General features: G+C 38.0%; 1 protein-coding gene across 1 annotated transcript; it reads right to left on the minus strand.

Moving 5' to 3' along the window:
- Positions 1–1452: 1452 nt before the first annotated feature.
- NME8 (NME/NM23 family member 8) lies at positions 1453–20632 on the minus strand (the record flags this gene model as incomplete). The annotated part of the gene is made up of 13 exons (XM_084207487.1): positions 1453–1675; positions 2270–2414; positions 3430–3578; positions 4296–4400; positions 5137–5281; positions 7859–8034; positions 9322–9467; positions 11428–11520; positions 12736–12812; positions 14019–14082; positions 14998–15114; positions 16159–16230; positions 20573–20632. 13 exons carry the CDS (start codon positions 20630–20632, stop codon positions 1453–1455), a joined length of 1572 nt encoding a protein of 523 aa, XP_084063613.1.
- Positions 20633–20911: the final 279 nt, after the last annotated feature.

The raw sequence follows: 20911 nt of genomic DNA on the forward strand, positions 1-20911 counted from the left end.
TGTTTTCAACATTTTTGCTGCTGTCAAAAAATAAATCCACATAAACTTTCAGCTTTTTATTTGTCCCACTGGTTGAGAATCCATTAACTCCAGCAAAAATCTGAGGAAATGAGCTGAATAGATGTGTGCGAAATTGCACTACTCAAGCAATCTGCTCTTTTCTGAGGCTGCTTCTTGGTTTAAAGTACAGCATGCCAGGACCCAAAAGACTCAGAGTGCTTAAATAATGCCAGGAAGAACAATTTTAATGAGTTTTTGAAGTAAAAAAGAAGCCAAAGATCATACAGCAATCCTGAAGTATGTTTCTCAGAACTCACCTCTGTGAGGCGACATATAAATTCTGCACTAATTACAAGCTCCCACAGGCTAGCGAGCCTCAAGCTGAGTTTGTGGCAGTAAAGCTGTAGGCGAAAATGGGCCACCAGGAGAATGCTCAGTCCAACTTCTGCTGGAGGAATGTCTATAATAACAAATGCTCCATCACAACAGAAATATTTGTCAGGAAGGTCTTTATAGCAGCTCGTTGTATTAAATACAATAGGAACAATAAAGAAAATATGAGAAAGAGTTCATTCTTTCTTGACTTCACACTTAAAATCAAGGATGCAAGTAAATTGCTTTAAGTGAATGCCATTCTTCAGAACCTCAACCTTCAACAGACTTAGACAACAAATGTGAGAATACATCAGCTACAGAATAATATTTGTGTTCTTCATGAAGGCCAGCCAAGTTAGACTGGACGGGATATGAACTCACTAGTTTGGCAAGGAGGTACGTGTCAAGAATAGCTGTTATGTAAGAGCTGGCTTTATATTTAAGTTCCCCTGATATATTTGAATTAAGTAAATGGACTGGAAAGGACCTTTTAGTTTATTATCCTACCTGTGACAGTAATCCTTAGAAGATATTTAGGAAAAAGAAGAATAAACAATGCAAATGTTTTTCAGGGTGTTGAGGGAATCAATAGACCTTAATAGGCCAGAGCAGTCTCACCAGGGATGCACATATACACAGATGGCCAGTGGGCCCAGGAGCCCCATTTGGCTCATGTTTGGAACTGCAGGACTCGATCCACATCACCATTGGATGTGCCATTAATAGTGCTTTAGCCACCTTCCTTGGCCCTTGTCCTTGTTCTTTTTAAGACAGCTATACACAAAACACTTTAGTATCCTGGAACTATTGGAAATGCATAAATCTGTTAAAATGATAAAAGAAAAAAAAATCTACTAAGCCTATATAAAGAAACCATTACTAGTGTCAAATTCCTAACAGGTGTTACCTTGCTATGTTTTGCAATTTGGAAGAGCTGATAGCAAAACCTGCCCAACTAAAATTGGATGGACTCTGAAGAAAAATAAGTGTGTTTATGTAGTCTTAAATATAGAGGTTGTGTAGACAAATCCATCTAATTACATGAATATCAATTTTCAGAGACTGTCTCTTAATTGTTTAGTCTGCATCCAGCTCTCCAAATACAAATTGAATATTCATCTCTGCCTGTTCTACATCAGATGAACCGTGAACAGCATTAGCCAAAATATCGTGTGCAAACTGAGCCCTGATTGATTCAGGGGAGGTCTTCTTTGCCTCTTCTGGATCAGTTGGACCCATTAGTTTCTTCCATTCTTCCACAGCATTTTCCTTTGATAAGACCATTATCACTGATGGACCCCTGTAAAGTCAGTATAAAAAAATGTCTTAAACTATTGTGAGATTTCTGAAATGCAGACTTAGCTTTAATGTCAGAGGTACCATGAAAGGTTATAATAAGCATTGAACTACCTTAAGTTTGTTAAACTGCTTAAATATTAAAATTTGTTTCTGTGTGTTTTGTTTAAAGGAAAATCCCATATTTGAAAACCAAAGAGATTATGATGATCTGATATTTGGATTTGGACTTCTTGTCCAAAAGACATTCTCACCCAATAATTTCTGAAGCAAGACAATACATACTGTTTTTATCAGCTATGCTAACAATATTATGAGGAAAATATTAGTCCTGCATGAGGAGAAAAAGGATCCCATTGGAAAGCAGTTCCTTTTCAGAGAAAATAAAATCCAAAATAAAACTATCCATAAGTTTGAAAGGAATTGTAAATCTCCCTTTTAAAAGAAGAGTATTCTGTGCTAGAAGCCACAAAACTTGCCAGAAAGAGTGACGGGCTGTAAAATCCTTGCACCAGTTATGGTGTAGCATGTTTTGTTGGCACTGTAGAAAGTGGGGTGTCTACTTACATACCTCAGTACTGTAAACCAAGGCACTTACTGTGTCATAAAATTCACCAGGTCATCAAAGAAGGGTTTTCCTTCGTGCTGCTTGTAAAAGTGTGTAGCCATTTCCCGAGATAAAGATTGTTCTTTAACCTTTGTGATGCTAAATCCAGCCTGTTTAACTTTTTTCATAATTTCATCTAGAATGACAAACAAGCTCATTTTCAATTTGAAATTGTTTAGATGCAAAAAATGCAAACCCCAAGCACCCAAAATTTAAAAGTTTCATAAAATACTAGATGCCTTCTTCTAAAAAAAAATCCCCAGTAGCTATTAGAATTCTTCTTACAATATCAAACCAAATACGGACAACATAAGAACACTTCAACAGTCCTCTAAAGTAGGCAGAAACCATCGTCACTGCATTATCCATCTTGATGCACGTATCAAACCCAGATTTTAATAAACTATGCCAATAGCATTCACTGTTATTTCTCACATTGAACAGAATGTGGACTGTAGTTGTAATGATGTATCAAACATCAGCTGGCTGACCAAAATCAATCTGGATTTTCACAAGAGGGGAAGACAGACTCACAAAAGCCAATGCATTAGAAAGACTACCAAAATTTGTTAGGACAGAATAGAATAATGCTAAGTAGGGGGCCTAGGTAGAGGATTTTTGAAGAGTGGCAGCAAACATCCTTAGGGCAAGATTCTGAATTCTACACACTGCTCTTTTTATTTTGATTTTTTTCTCCTTATTCCCTTAGACTAACAGTAAGTTAAATCTAACTGAGAATGGGAATGCATCTAACTGAGCAATGACCCCTTTTGAGTCAGTAGAAATACCTACCTGAAATAAGTAACACAGGTTTGGCAAGTGTCTCTTTCCTGTGACTAATAAAGATGTTGGGCAGGTAGTCTGCAGAAGTAAGTAAGCCTGCCCCTTAAACAGTTTGACTTAGCTAGGAACTCTCTTTCTTCAAGTCACCACTGTTCTAGTGAAGAAGGGCAGGTTAAGCAAAAGAAATGTCACATTTGAGATCTTGATCTGAATTATGCAAGCTGTGTAAAAGCATTTCTCTGCACAGAAAACGTACTTCAGAGAATCAGAAAAATGCATTTGATGTGATTTACTGCAGTGTGCATTGCTAATCCTTTGCAGAAATGATTACATCACTAGATATAGCCCATACTTTCTAAATGCCTTACCTTTATGAGTAGCAGCATCAGGTTTGATTAATGCAAGGGTATGTTCCTCAGGGAAGAAGAACTCTAGTTCCTTCTGAGCATCTTGGGGTGTAGAGCTGCCATGCAGCTGATTGATAGGTACATTTTCAAACGCAAACAGTGCACGCCAACTAAGAGTCGTTATAAGAGCAAAGTTACTTAAAAGCATAGGCATTTTGAGCTCTGAACTATAATTAGCCTCAACCCAGGGAGTATAAATTAGTGTTGATTTGGAAATCTGAAATATAAACACCCATCCTCCCCCTGAAATAGAAACACCTCCTTGGTGTTGTTGCATTTCCAAGAAATACCACTTATTTCTTAATGAGATGGCACTTCTGTCAGCAGCAGGTAAGGTGATACCATTGCAGTGTCCTAGAGCAATGTGATAAGCAGGCAGAACTGAGGGGTCTGTCTGTAAACTGTGTAGGAGAAACGTAGTCACAAATAAAATATTCTGCTGATGCGAAGTTTTCAATAAGCGACAAGAAAATCTTAGTGGTGTTTCAAGAAAAAATAATGGTGGTATTTTAAGACCCCCTCCCCCCCACTATAAGAATACATATTACCAGTATTTTTCTTTGACTCAAGAGTTCCCCTTTCAGTTCATTGCACTTTTTAAAACTCAGATTTTAATTCTGTTTAGCAGCCTTTATATCTCACAAAATGCTGAGGTTCCTATGTGTAATACACTACTACCTCCGAGAAAAGCTTAAAAAAACTGCAGAAATGCATATCTGTTTCCAGATGGTGGCACTATAGGTACACTAGTTGGAATGTGGGAGGCGATGAGAAATGGGAAGGTAAGTTGAAAGCTGTGAATGATGGTTTGCTTCTGTGACTATTACCTGTCTGGATCTTCCATAGCCTCTTCAAGGATCTTTGGGCCTAATAAACTTCTCCAGTGTGCTACAGCATTTTCTCGTGTTAGAGCCAATATAAGAGTTGGACCACTGTACAAGGGGGAAAGTAGCATTAAAAAAAAAAAACCAAAACCCCCCCAAAAAACCCCAAACACACAAACAAAACCAAACAAAACCAAAACACACACACACACAAAAAAACCCTCTTGGAACTTTAAAAAAGTAATTTGATTATGTATAGCCCAGACTAGGAAAATGAGCCCCAGTATTGGGGGCCTTAAAACTGATCTGAATGTTTAAACAGGCACAGGCTGATAAAACTTATGGGGCTTAAATATGAATTTAAATTGCAAAGTTACTGTGTTTTGTCACAATGGCAAGACAGAGAAAGACTTATCACGCCCCAGCCATGAAGGGAATATCCAAACATGATTTAATTCTCTTCCCCAAGTTATCCAGCACATGGCCTGGTTGAAGATTTCAGAGCTCTCCTACAGACAACCTAAACGCAGCCTTTTCAGAGCAGACCTAAACTGTTTTCACTCAAATCAGTGGACTTGGCCACTGAGACATCATACATAGAGCAGTATGGAATAGCTAGTTACTTTTAAAGGCTTGCTTTTTTAATTTGTTGTACTTGGAAATTATTCCCTTATCTGCCGTTATCTGTTTCTGTTTTGTGATTTACTAAACTTTTAGACACATGTGTATCTTGCAGCCATGTATTGGCATTGGAACTAGATGGGCAATAATGATCCCTTCCAACCCAAACCATTCTGTGAGTCTCTGATTCAACAATTACTTAATGTGAACATTTCAGTCTTACCTGGTCATGTGCTCTAGAAGGACTGGGAAGTAGTCTTGATCTACATGCTCGTTGTAAAATGCACGTACTTGGTCCTCAGTTAGAACTATTTCTTTCTGCATTGCTATTTGGAAACCATCGTCCTGTATCTTTTGAATGATGGAATCTGTTAAATATATTTAAATAATGCTAAATTGCCATCCATTCTTTCATTTGAACACTTGTAGTGAAATGACACAGGCTTTTCAATGATACTGTTAAATTTTTTATGGGTGAATTTGTTTCCTAACTAAAGAACAGGAAACTCATTTAAAGCAATTGCTAGGAGGCATCACTAGTTGCCTGGACACTCAGAAAACTGATCCTCATCATATTTTGGCTTTCTCATGTTTAAAAAATCTCGGTAGGAAATCCAGACTGAGAAATATAATACATGTTACTACCAGCAAAAGAAGGTCTAAGGAATTAGAATAGGTAAAATTTTTATTTAACTAAGTCTTACAAGACCACATGGGTAAGTAAGCAGTATTTGGCACAAGTCAAAATTTCCTACAAAATTAATGTGTAATTACTTAAACATGAACTGCAGAACTGCTGCTCTAAGCAACATGCTAGACAACCATAAGTAACATAAATTCACAAGGAAATATCAAAATTGTCTTTCAGCTCTCTGCACATAAGGTTGCTCAAGTACAGGGATTCTCAAGTTAGAAATAAAAATACTATCTGAAATCTAGGAAGAAATGTAAATGTATGACTGAGAAGAAAAGTGAACTTGTTTGGATGAAGCTTCATGTCATGGGGTAGATTTTAAAATTTAATCTGTAGAAACACTGTCTGATTAGAACTGCCTTTGAGCAGTGTTATGAACAAAAAAAGGGTTATCCATTTTTTTTTTTAACTGCAAAGCTCACAACTGAAACCAGTAACTGCTAAGTGGGAGTTCTAACTATTTATGGTTTATAATTTCATGTTGTAATGTTCTGTTAACAGTATGCTTTTAACTACCTGTTCTCAGTAGCTGCTGGACTGCCCGGGAGTGGTAGGGCCCGACCCCCACCTTCGGCGCGGTCCCTCCCGGGCCGGGGATGATGCGGGAGCGGTGGAGCACCCCCTCCCCAGCGCGGGTCCCGGCGGGGCCGGGGGAGCCCCCACGGGCGGTGTCCGCGGGGACCGGCCCGTCCGGGAACGGCGGGCTGACCCCCCCTGGGGCACGGGTCCCCACTGAGCCCGGGAGGGAGCACCCCGGGGTTAGCACGGGGGGAACAGAGACCAGCCCCGAGCACCCTTTCCTGCAGGGACAGCTGCTGGGAGTAGCCCGCTGTTTCCCGGGAGATGGCACCCCGACAGATTGGTATGTTAATATGGTCGTATATACTGTATTGTATCAGTATTACCCTGCCTGGGACAGGTCAATGACTGTTTCTCGGTGGGAAAGGAGGGCAACATCAGGAGACATGTAAATGAATCCCAGACCCAATGTGCAACGGGGTGAAAGCCCCCAAACTCATCTGATAAACCCCCAAAAGCAACGAGCCAAACCAAAATTGAGAGACTAGAGCGGGGTCTAGATGTCAAGAACAGAGTTCCGAGCCTGCAGGGATGCTGGAAGCCTCGGTCACCCCTCACCCTAGCTGCGAAGACCACAGCATGAGTGAGGACCCCTGGAGTGGCCGACAGACAGAAGGACGCGGGTATACCCCAGAGCACTCTCGTGAGGATGCTCTGCCCCTCAAGGGACAAAGCAGCTGCATTTTCCTCCTACTCTGGGTCACCCCTGGGAGTGGCGATGGTGGAACCACAGACCTGTTGGGTGCCCCCATCCTGAGCTGATTGCCTTTTAATAAAGGCATCAAAAGGAGAAAGATCTCCTGCCCATTTATTTCAAGCAGCACTGCGTCATGCAGTGTAGAACATCTTAGGTTAGATATTTTTCCCCTTGCCATTGATCTATCCTGAGCCTGCTTTTCAAGAATATCAGCTACTCATTTATGGTGAGAAATGTAGTCCCTCATACTACATTTGAAAATACGAGCTCCTCAGAGAGGTCTTCTAGAAATATTTCATCTGCCGAATTTCTTGAAAAATTAGCCAAAGGAACAAAATATCATTGACATTTGCATTCTCAATATACGAAAAACATTAACTGTAGGTGTGTGCCCCCGTTGAGGGAGAGAAAAAACTATCCTTTGTCCCCCCAAAAAGGAAAGAAGCCCCGAAGTTTCTCTCCTCGTTTAGGTGAAAAAGGCATCTCATAGGCCTAGGAGACTTCACCTCAAACTTAAGGATAGCTAATTGGACAGAAGCCAAAAAGTCCCATCTGGGCAATTTACTAGAAAAAGAAGTGAACAAAGAAACTAATCGCTTTTGTAAGGTGTTTTACCAGGAGCAAGAACCTCTGGCACCTGCCTCAGTTTTTCTCTGTTTGTTATTTTGCCTTTTATTAAACCTTTTTGTTTCCAACACTGCAACAGAAGCCATCCTGCTGATTTTTATGCCTCTTAGGGTAGCTGAGCTATCTCAGGTGTGTTATAGACCTCCAAGAGCTTATGAGACCTGGCTCAAGGAGGCTCCTATAACAATTAACCTCATAACTTCATTCCAAAGATTACTCCTGGCCTAATGCTGGAGAGACAGTATAACCAAAAAAAATATCATTAATTGAGTTAGAATTTATAATTCAAAATTCAAAAGATGAGAGTTTTATATGCCCTTGATAGAAAATACAGTTATTAACACTTACTTCGCCTTTCCTTCAAGAGAGTGGGTCTAATTATGGCCAAAGTCCTTTCAGCATGTCCTCCCTCCTCAATATGAAAATTTGGGAAAAAGAAGGCAAGCTGTCTGCTGGCATCTTCAATACTGTCTTGCACATCACATAAATTTACCAGACTTTCGGTTTCCTTGAGTGCTGGCAACCTGATGAAACATGAAGTAATACAGTATTAAAGTCACTGCTTAGTGTCAACAAGCTGAATTTTTGAAGACCTACTTTCTTAAAATTTAGTGAAACATAAGAATAGAATGTAAAACTAAGTTTTTATTAAATTCAGATTCATGAGTAAAGTAACATTTCTAAAAAGAGAATTATTAATCTTCTCAAAAAGTGCATGATCATGTGCTCTGAAGGAGAAACCTCAGACAGGCCGCTCAAACAATTCCCCTCTAGCTTATCCAAAATAGTTTCTCTGTTTCATGAGATAGAATTACTGTTGAGAAGTGTACAGTGTATAATGAATGATCAATAGAAGTCTTGTGCTTAATTCATGTACAGCATGATCATAAAAATCATAGCACTACAGAGTTGCTGATAACAGAGACCCTTCTCATTTTTCTTTCCTGTTTGTTTAGCTGTGTAAATAAAGTCCGTCTTGGCCACTTGTAGAAAATGCAGTATTCCCCAGCTGTATTTAATTGATGCAGAAAGGGATGCAGCAGGCATTGACAAAAATGTCAATTACTATAACAAATTAATTTTTCAACAAAGTATTTAAGCTCCTGTTGCATGAAGTAAATGTCTTGTCTAAATATAAAACTTGATTTGATATTTGAATTTTTGTGAATACTTTATTGTCTGAGGCTGGGTATACAACTATCATTCTTAAAATTCTCCTCAAGCCCTTGGCATAGAAGAAAAACACACACTTCGAGATACCATGGTTGTGAACAGCTAATCCTTACAAATATTTTCATATCTTGGACCAGGGTAGGGACGCCAACCCAGTATGCTTCCTCTTCTCTGTTAGCTTTTACAGTGTTCCCAGGGGGAAGAGCATGTCTCAGGCGTGCCCTGCTCTGTCCTGGGCCATACCTACAGCTTCCCAAGGAACACAGGGGTAAACATGGGAAAGGGTGCAGGCAGTACAGCAGTCCCGTGGCATGGGTGAACTAGAATTACAAGGACTGCATCAGCTTTGAAGTGTGTCATTGTTCCCACTGTTCTGAGAACCCACTGAAGGTGACTTCAGAGAGATCAATGACCTTGGCTTGTCATCTTTAACTAGGAAGCAAGGAGTTTCTGAATTCCCATGAGACCTGGGGCTGCATCTCTAGTGGTGGTTCTGTGAAGGACTAGGCAAAGAACTCTGCCTGCTCCCTGGTCCTGCGCATGTGGGCACATCTTCATCTGTAGGAACGTGCCTTGGTTTGTGGTGTGCTCTGAACGCTGTGACTGAATCACACATACACATTTTCACTGGTACTTACTTGACTTGCTCCTCAGGCTCACCAGAGTCACTTGTTTTGTGGAGTTCTATCCAATGAGGAATAGCACCAGTTGCTTCTCTTTTAGTGATTATCAAAACGTGGCATGGTCTACTCATCATGAATTGAACGAATGCGTTAAAGTCAGGCTAAAAAACATAATTTTTCCCCCTATGAATTGCAGGAACTCTGAGTTTGTCATTGGAAATGAGACAATTGTGCTTTTAAAGTAATTCATGCATTCACATACATTCCTCAGAACTCTGATATATTGTTTGGGAATATTGTCTCAATCATCTGAGACAACATTATCAAATGTCCAAAAAGAAAGTAAACTGAGATAAAGAAAGACATATAACTGCTTTAAACAAGTACTAGATGTTCTTCCAAGTTAAAATACAAATGACAAGAATGAAGAAAATTATCTAGAAATTCAGTGTGATCACTTGCTATGCTTGTAATACAACATGTAGTGTGTGTGATATAAGAAACTGCAACACAGTTCCATGAATAACTTTTGAAATAAAAGAGCATGTAGCTATAAGTATAGAACACTGAGCTGTTTGCAAGACATTTGTAGGCCCTCCCTTCATTTCCTTTGCTATGTGCTTTTCACTTTTTCAGTTTCAACTTACAATCCTATAAAAGTACATTTCTATCAGAAAACCAAGTTTTGAAATTTTATTTCTTTTTTGTATGTCACCTTTTTCCTGGGGATATCTATTGTCCTTTTAAATATTTGACTAAATCCTTATCACCCAGCATCATGTCATTGCACATGATAGTTTTTTTCTTTAGTAATATGCGGATGAAGTATTCACATGTATGCTTTCAATTCATTGCTTTTCTCTTTCAATTATCTTCACATCTATGCATTTTCTTTACCCATTTCCCAAGATGAACAACTAGTCTCAAATTTGGCTGCTATTCCCATGAAGATGAGTTACTTTTACCTCTGTTTCAAAACTGGTTCTGTCTAACCTACAATCCCAGCTTTGCTAAAACCAAGCTCTTCATGGTTTCTTACAAGATCTCCCCATTACTTCCTTTTTAAAGTGCAGCCATGTGTGATTACTATCAGTTTTCTTTTTTATCTCTGACTTTAGTAGGAGCCATCTCATCTCACTCTTATTCATTTGGAATGCCACAGGAACACCTTCCCACCTTCTCCTTCAGATTAGGTGAACCCTTCCATTGCTACCTCTAATAAAATCAAACAAACTGTTTGTTTGAGTATCATTCCAGCCTCTGTCTATATTATAGCAGAAGGCAAAAATATTTGCCAAGGAACTTCATTTTTTGTTTCAGATCCTTCTGAAGAGTTAATTTTAGTTATCACACTGCTGGAAAATATGATCATATCCAGGTGCTAGTTTGCTAGAACACGGCCATTTAATGGTGGACAGCCTAATTTAATTATTTTCTTGAACTTTACAGCTGTCTTTAGCTATTTTTTGTTCCCTAATATAGGACAAGGCACAAAAAAAAAAATAGATTTTGGCTGAGATGCTTTCCCGCTCTGCCTGTACACATATTTATTCCCAGAACAACCCCATGATAAAATCTGGAATATGTAATATCACTTATTTTCTGGCTGGAATAATATATGTCAAATAGATATACACTCTCATATAGATGACATTGGATTTTGGGTTTGTGCCATGTTTCAGCACCTAATAGTCAGGGTCGAGTAATTGAAGAAATAATCTATACAGCACTCTAATTTTCTTTCCTACAAAGGTCACTAAGCCTGTCGTAACACATTTTAAAATCAGTATAATTTTATTTTGATAAATAGTGTTATAAATTTAGCTCCGTGTCTATGGATCATGCACGTTTAGATAACAGAAAGATGAACTTAATCTTTTAGTATTTAATTGGAGGTCATTTTAATTTGGTTGGAATATTAGATTGCTGCATAGTGATATTTATATGAGTCAGTGAAAAAAAAGGGAGAGGGAATATCTCTTTTTTTTTAATGTACTAAATCTACATTAATTCAGTTCTTCAATATATCTAAAATTTACCATACAGAGATTTGCAAGCACATCTAGTAACAATTATATGTTTTACCTGATCCTTTCATTTATGTTTTTAGTTTGGTTTTACCTCATCTCTATTCTGGGAATAAAATTCTCTGATTTGCTCTTCAGTAAGCATTCTTTCCTCATCTGCTTCAATGCCAAATCCTGCCTCTTTAATCTGCAATTATTCAAATATTACTCAAGGGATTTTGAAAATAGATACATACAAAATCATATGTTATTGTAAATCTAAAGATTGATTGGTTTTGGAAGCTATCTTAAATTTTCAATTCTCTGAAATATTCAAAGTATAATCTCTGTCTAAACGGAACTTCCAGCCTTTCAAAGCACTTCACCTAAATTCAGGATCACAATACCCCTAAGTTAATGTTTGAGAAAAAATATAGTGCAGTTCAATGTATGAAATACATTCATTCAGTAGTTAATAATCCCTTTTATTTCACATTGATTAAACTCCTTTGGATCACTGTGAGTGGTTAACATGCAACTTATGTTGCAAGAAGCTATAAATCATACTGTAACCATAGTAGTCACATAAATGTGCACTTGTTAGCAGTTGTTGTATTAGGCTAAACTACTTGGCTTTAGAAACAGCAAATAAGAAAAAAATTGAATCTATTTTATGATTTTCTGGTTTTAGCTAGGCTACTGCACTAAATGCAAGCATTTGTGAGAGATGCACACATATGGCTTGCATCAAAGTTCACAGTCCATTGGTGTGAGGTTTGTATCAGATACTGGTACTTTAACAGCCAAGGCAGCATCCAGCTCCTGTACTGATGATACACCAAAATTAACCTGGGTACCAGCACTCTGCTCTATAAAAGCCCCTGTGGTGCTGCTGAGTGTTTTCAGCCTGCCCTGACAAGGCTGGCTGTGCATCCCATGTTGGGGAACACACCTCATGAGCCAAGTAGCAGCTGCTCCAACTAAACTCTTTTCAAGCATTGCCTTTCTTTTTTTTTTTTCTTTACTGAGCTTCCTTCCTTTCCAGCTAAGGTAAAGTAATTGCAGAAACAACCCTGATTCCCTTTCCTGCAAAGGTCACTGTCCCTGATGTAATACTTATTAAAATTATTTTAGTTTGGTCTTCATATATATTGTTATAAGGCTTTTTATTTTTCATAACAGAAGCAATATGAACCAATGTCTAATCTCTGCTGGCATAGAATATTAAAGCAATAGTATAAATTTGAATGTCATATTATTTCAGGTAAAAATTAATTATTGTGCTTTTATCATCTTTAGCAGAGAAGCTTTATCAGATTCTGTTCCAAAGTCTGGGCATAAATTAGGATCTACTTAACCTTACATTTTTCCATTATGTCTCTTAAATAAATAGAATAAATGAATATTTTAAAATTCTCTCTACCTTTCTTTTAATTTCTTCTACACGTCCTGCTAAGACATCATCAGGTTTTATAATTCCAACAGAATAAGTGACTACTTCTGAAAAAGAGAAAAAATGATGTGCTAAGTAATACATTCATCAAAATAAAGGGAATCATCTTTACTGGACCTGAAGTTTACAGTTAAGCATTTGACTGTAACTCAATCAGATCCCAAAAACTGTAGAATAATTTAAGATAGTGATAATGGAAACAGTAGACTACTACTTGTTAGCAATACTACAAACACTTAAGCAACTGCATGTGTTGAAAATACTCTTGCCAAATGTTAGTGTATTACAGTGTCTGAGAGATTCCCTAACCTGAAGCTGAACCTGAGCTAAAGCTCTGTTTTCTGATTTTCTATCACGTTTAGACTTTGGGGATTAGTATGAAGTCTGTAGATAATTACTAAATGATAATACTGTACTTCTAGGTCTCACAGGATTTATGAGAAAAAACATAGGCTAAAGCTGAGGTCAGGAATTTGTCAGCTGAACCACACAATTAAAAAAAAAAAAAAACAACCCAAAACATGAAGAGAAAGGAAAAGGGATACCATGACTGTGATCTAATGCCTCTCACAGGGAAAAGAAAAGGCAAGATCAAGAAGAAGGAGAGGATGGAGGAGTTTGTTCCATCTCAGGGTTGTAGAATGGCATTCTCTGCATGGATGAAGCAGTAGGAACATTCGGTAACCACAGAGAACAATAAAAATAGAAAAGATGGGTCTCAGCCAATGAAAAACCTGAGGTAAATCACTGTCAGGACTTTTAAACAGGATGGTGCTTATTTTTCAATCTTTTTGGAAGCTTATCCTACTACCATGGATTTATGTACTCTTAAAAATCTGTTATTAAATCTAATCTGGTGGAAGAGTAATCTGAGAGAAGGCATGCTATTGCTTCACAGTTTAACTCTTACAGTCCTCTCAGGTTGTCCCCATCTTGGTATTCCACCTCAACAGATGTACACTGCTCCCACAGGGATTGTGTAGAAGTGACTTTCAGGCCTTAACTTTACACAGGAAAATTCCCTGGTACACATCACTTCTGTCTAAAGTCTGAAGGTTCCCAGTGTGGGGCTGAAAATGTTGATGCTGACAGACCAGTACATTAATTCCTTACAGAAGAAAGCTCAATGACAGCATTTTGTAAACACACCCAAAAGAAGGTCTGTTACCTCTAGGCAGAGAAAATTATTAATCAAAAGGTATTTGTTCTCTTTCTTTCTGTTAACATTTCTTAAATAAATCAAATATATTTACCCTTCTCTACAACCTCCTCAGACTCGTCTGATGAACCTTCATCATGAAAAACGAGTTCTTCCACCTAAGGTAATTGCAAATGGAGTAAAAGTGCATCACCAGTGCAAAAGCAAAGTCACCAAACACAACTATCACATCTTTACAACCCACTTATTTTAATTTTGCTACCCTGGAAAACAAGCGATTCTTAGAAGGACCTTTGGTCAGTCTGATTTTCCTTAACTGAGTTTCAGTTTGTTAAAAAGCTCTTTTTACTCAAAATGGAGTTCTTTCATCTCCATTTAAACAAAACAGGCAATGAGACGTGATTATTTCCCAAGTCTTTGTTTCATACGATGTAGTTCCTAAGTTATATATAAAAAATACTTAGTCCTGAAAGAAAAAAGATTGCTAAAACATTTATGAGCTAGTGGCATTTCATCCATCTCTCAATTTCTTACATTGCTAGGCTAACCTGTAGATTTGTTAAGTTTATATAAAGTACCATAATGGAAATTTGGGAGTTCTGAGGAGAACAAGAAACTAAGGAGGATTGCCTGCTGCTACTGTGAATCCCAACAGTGGGATCTTTCACAGTGCAGACTATTGAGGTCAGACTGAGCTGTCCTTATCCTCATGTTACCTGGAAGTCAGGAGTCAAAGGTGATAGAACACACTTGTTGAATGGCCTTTGTTTTTTGTAGCAAACTGGATTCATTAGGTACAGAGCAATACCCGTGGCTTTGAGCAAACTGATCTAGTGAAAGGTGCCACTGCCTGTGGCAAGAGGGATTGGGCTAGATGATCTTTAAAAGTGTCTTAGAACCCAGATAATTTTACTTGATTTCTAAAAAAAAGGTGCATCATATATATAATTTTATTGTTAGGACCAAAATGTGGAAAATTGAGCATTATCTAAACTCCATCATAGACATTTAGTGAAACAGTGTAAGTGTAAGAAAAATATACTTTTATGCATAAGTATCTGGTTTGTGAGTACCTCAGCACGTTCCTTCTCTCCAGCTGCAATTTCCCTCTCTTCTTGCACTAAATCTGTTACTGTCTTAATTATGAGAGGAGCATTTACACCTTTCACCATTGCAAGAATTTTACCATGCTGTTGAAGAGAAAATAACACTCACAGTGAGTTTTCATCACTTCATTTACACATTTACTTGAATTTTTGAAGTGCGCAATTTCTTGCTAATTTTTTCCTTGCTACAGGATCATTTCTTATGTCCACTGAAGGGAATACCAAAGCTACTACTGCCTCTCTTATTTCAGAATGAAACTTTTGTGCATTTAATTCCTTTTTTCCTTCTTTACCAAATTTTCCATGTTTATTTCTAGGCTCAATACTAATAATACAGTTGGAAACAAATGCAAAAACAGATTTTATTTTTTCTTAATTTCTGTAACATGGAGTTTTCCATCTTTTTTTGTGTGCATGTGTGTGACTTTTCACTGCACTCTCTGCCACATTCAGGTGCACAGTAGTGAAGCTAATGGTGACCAAAAATACTGCTAACATTTCTAGGCAGCATTCAGATTCAAACTTGAAAGAGTCCTGAAAGGGTCATTATCTTTGGTCCTCGCTCATGGAAATTCAAATCCTGGCACCCTCACGTTAAAACAACTCCCATCTCTTCTTAAGTGAGCAGTGTGCTACAGCTGTGTCCTAGGAGTACCAGCTTTCTGTGTTCATCAGTGAGAGATAATAAATATGTGATTAATTGCTACAGTTCCTCAAGTATGAAATCTGTTATCTTAAAAATCTTATAATGTCAGGAAATGTAAACTCTCTTTCCATGATGAAAAGTGCATAAATAATAATTTCAGTGTAACCACATGTAGCTACTTTATGTAAGACAAACCTGGAAAACCTACCTGAATTTCTCACTAACTGCCAAAACAGTGACTACCACAAATCTTCTGTGGCTGTATGTGCAACAGCTACAACAAAAATGTGCTTGTGAATCACCAGATTCAGGCATGGAAAATGGCTCAAGCAAACAATATCAGATAGTACTATCCTACTACTATCCTATAATGTAAAATGTAAAGATAGGATTTGTACAGCTTCACATCTATTTTAAAATCTATTGAAAAGTTAAGGCAGAAGTAGGCAGCACACTAAAAGAAGCTGATGTGGTGTACTTACAACACTAAAGAGAAACACAGGTTCACAGCTCCTCCTAAATGGTTTCAGAATTTCGATGCTCTCAGAGTCTGCCTGAAGTCAGACAAAAAACATTATTTGCTTACATAAGTAAGTATGCATATATAAAGAAAACCTTTTTACTCTAAGGAAGACCCCACTCTTAAATACTTTGGGGTTGCAAACTCAAACTGCAGTCCTAAATACAACTGACAGTCCTTATAGTGATGAGAAAGAACTGTTTTGGTAATATGGGATAGTCCTCCCTTTGTATTACAGCAATTAATCATGGAAAAATATCTTCTTTTGATACTATTTCCCAAGTAGGTTATAATAACATATATAAGTGAAGGAGTAGCCCATGTAGTCTTGATGGAAGAGCTTATCCAGTGCATTAATTTTTTTGCGAAATGTGGTCAACTGTAGGAAAGCATGTGAGATAGCCTTGGAGCACAACTCCCTGTATTTTTCATGTATAAAAAATTCATGTTTTTTCTGAAAAGTTCTTTCATTGTGGCATTTCAAGTTTTCACTAACGTGAAAAAGGATGAACTTGGTCAACATCTTGGATAAACTGAGTCTTTGAAGCAAATTTATCTGCCTTAAATAGGAGGTATGATGCATTCATATCATATATATACTGCTAGTGTAAACAATTATTTTTACTACTACAGTTTTGTGATTTTTAAAAAATTTCCTCCTTTTTGTTTTCTTAAAAATGAAATAAAAGGTAACATTTGCAAAAAAGATGCAACTGTTTTTCAGGGATGTAAGAATTTTCAATGCAATGGTCCATAATGCAGAGACCTAAAACTAACAGTCGTATAGTCTGGCTTTTGAATATTTCTGCAATCTCATCAAGGAAAACAAAAGTTATGGGATATCAGCTCTTTTTTATTATATCTTCTTACATATTTTATTGCCATTTCTAATTTACCTTTAAACAAAGTCTTAGGAGGACACATGCAGGGAAAGCAACCAGGCCAAAATTAGGGCAACTCAGTATAGGGACAGTAAAATGAAAGCTCTGCCTATGCAGATCAGAAGATATATTTGAATCAAAATGTAAATATAGTCATACACAGGATTTGTGACCTTACCGCGGCAAAATGCAGCACATTGTCGTCACTAAAGTCGGTCCTTAGTTTTTTCAATATATTTAGCACAGCTTTGCAAGGACCACACCAAGCTTGATACACATCTATTACTAAAATGCAATAATAGTTTGGAATTAAAAACAGATGACTTGAGGAACTTATGAAATGAGACATTTATGTTTGTGCTGAAGCAGTACTGGGAAGGCACTCACATGGATCTTTCAGTCCTCTTCTAGAGAATGACTGTATCATGAATTCATCAATGGATTCAGTGGATACATTACTGGATACATACTCTTTAATTTCAATTACTTTTGACATTGGAAACCTACTTCAGAATACTCTTTGAGATGATTAATCCAAATAGCAACTTTTCTCTCATATTCCTTTTGCTCTTATTTTCTCTTCTTTCCCCCTGTTGGTTTTCATTCTTATCTAGACCTTTATTCTACAGGATTTTCACCTCCCTGAGCCTTTGCCTATTACTATCCATCTGCAGATATGATCCTGTTACAGATTTTTTTCCTTTTACCAAAAGACAGTTCCTAGGAGACCTAGGAGAGAGTTATTGGACTAAATGAACTGAAAACTGGGAATAATGCATGTCATGGTACATGCTCTCTTTAGAATGCTGCAATAATTATTTAGTCTGTGAAAGATTTTACACACAGAAGCATCCAACTCCCTACCATGGAGAATACCATATTGGAAAGGTATTTTCTAAACATTGGTGTACAGCAGTATATAAAAATAAGACATAAATAAATATTATTTTGATGAGTATTTATCATATAAGATACTGTATATTCATAATTGTAATATATGATCTTAAAAGTCTTTTCCAAATGAAAGAATTCTAGGGTTCAATGACTCTATGATATACCTTTATAAATATATATTAATATAGCCTTTCTTTAAAAGACATGATGCTAGTCTTCTAGAGTACCTACTAAAGCTAATATATAAATATGAAAACATGCACATATGTCCATGAAAGATTAAAAGATTAGCTGTTAGTACCTACTATACCCTTTATCTGCAGCATTTCATCCCACTGTTCTTGATCGGTTATCATGGTCTGAAACAAAATTAAATAACATTTTAACATTCTAAAAAGGCAGAAAAAGCATCTATTTCCCTCTAAAGTTGTTCAAGTAATTAGGATTTATACCTGGAGCTGAATTTCTTTCTTCTTGCCCGCCATTTCCCTGTGATTATAGGAAAAATATTGAAATCCAAAGCATATTTAAAGTTTTTTAAAAGACCATGTGACATACAGAACTGATTTTTATGGTTCTCAAAGTATCACTGCCTTCTGATTCCCTTTGCAATTAACTCAACTGAAGCCCCTACAATGATGGTAGCTAATACTCAACTTTGGAATTCTGTGGAGAAATATGCAACTTGTTTGCAAAACCCACATGGCACAAGAAACAGAAGAAAATTTAGTATCTTAATCTGATAGGGTGTGCAAAACTTTTGACCTCAACAATCTTTCAAGCTTATAATCACTCTGCTCAGAATAGCCACAGGCACTTTGATGGGATGACAGCTGCTGTAACACTGGACCGTTTCAGGAAAATATTGATTAAAGAGCTTCAACTCTAATAACATCAAATCAGTCTTCCTGTCTGCTGGGACACATGAAAAGCCATGACATACTTGTGCCCCATAACTAAACTCCCAAACTGGATCCTGATACATTCATCATTCTGTCATTAATAAATCATGTCCTTCATATATTTCTGGTAGATAGTTAACTGTGAACCGGACAGAACAATGGTTCTGGTACAAATGTGGATGGAGTTTGACTTCAGCATGGGCAGCTTGAGTTTCTAGAGTTCTTGGTTGAGATGGTGGTCTTTGCCTGAGGGAAAATGACAGAGCCCCCATGAATGTGACCTCCTCTGGCACTGTTATTTGAGAAGTCAACCAGCAAGTATGTCCAGGATTGAACTATCCTGATACACTCACCCAAGCTGTTCCCTCCACAGCACAGGTTGAGGCACAGAAGACAGTATGAGAGCTCTTACCCTTGTTCTTGTTTCACATTTCATATAAAGGTGTAGGTAAGAATTAACATTTTACATGGAGGCTTTCTTCAAATCCTTTAAACGAGGAGGTGGTACAAAGCATGGCATTAATTCCTATCCTTTAAAGACTCTAAGGAGATGATGCTGCCTACTGACACTAGAGGGAACTGGCAGATGGAAATATGTCGTATTAGTAGGAAATCTTCATCAAAATAACCTGTCCTTCACTGTTACCTTCTGTCACTGAGCAATGGCAATCAATTCTTTGCAAGATCAGTTCTGCAAAAAAAAACCAGTGCATAAAAAGGGTCTATACATTCCAATTGTTCTACACATGCTCTCCAACTAAAAATATGCACTCACACACACTCAGATGGCAAAGCAAAGCCCTGCAAAACAGACATGTGCTGTATGAAAATATGCAAATGTGCACATTAGTCTGGCATAGTAGCTCTATGTGACAGATATGTGAAAGCTACATGTGACACCTATATTTTTAATTAAAATTTTCACATAACATACTTTTAATAATGCAGTCAGTACTATACTGATAAAACCTGGACAGATAAGCATGTTTTCTCTCTTGTCTATGATACGGGTAACATGTTTCTCTAGCCTTGACAAAAGACATCTTTCTAACCACACTTCATCATGGATGTGCAAACTCTGCATCTCTTACTACACTCTTTACAACCAAAACTCCTTCCTTGAACTAGTCAGACATAAAAAAAGACCTGGGTGCACACTCAGATACCCTGACAAACTGATACTCAAACATGCACAGTCTTTGCAGATAGCCATTCAACATCTTAGCACAAACCCTCATCACACATATATACATGAAGACACCCAAGAGCTTGTGAGATCTTGCCATGCTGCTGTGTGTACGTGCTTAAAGACACCTAACACCCTGAGCATAAGCTCTTGTGTGTGACAGGGGATCTTTGGGAGTTCCTAAGTGGCACTCTGGTGGATCATCAGCTCACACACACACACACAAAGAGAGAAATATGTGTAAGTGAACAAATGCACACACACAGGCCGGTTCAGGGCCAGCAGTGCTCTGCACCAGATGTCGTAACCAGCGAGAGCTCCCAGACACTCTGGGTGTACCCTGTGCTTTCTCACAGACACTCTGGGTGTACCCTGTGGTTTCTCACACACCCTCCACAGTGAGCACACCGCAGCACAGTGCCCTGGGTACCACTCAGCCCTGAGCTGGGAGTCCACTCAGGAGCACACAGGCCCACCCAGCCCACTTTTACCTACCCTGGAGCAGCCACTCACCTGGGGATGCTCTGTGCCCGCCCAACTGCTGCCCTCAACGGCCCTAACGGCCGCCCCCATCCTCGATCTGCCCAGACCCATCTCTGCTCCCTCTCCAAGGGTCATTTCCCCCCTCTCACCCTATTTTATCAGCCTGGGGTTGACATGGCACAGACAGCTGAGACACAGGCATGCTGAGAAGGAAATGGAGTGAAAGGTTGGGAGGAAGCATCACCATTCTCCCTGTTTTCTTTGCCCTAGGGAAAGTCTACCTTATCCTTTTAGCATGTGAGAAAATTAGTCTTGGCACCTAATTAATGATCTACCTTCGCTGTGTCTTACTTGCAAATTTTGAGATAA

This window comes from Fringilla coelebs (genome assembly GCF_963513975.1).
Source record: "Fringilla coelebs genome assembly, chromosome: 1".
Taxonomy (NCBI): domain Eukaryota; kingdom Metazoa; phylum Chordata; class Aves; order Passeriformes; family Fringillidae; genus Fringilla; species Fringilla coelebs.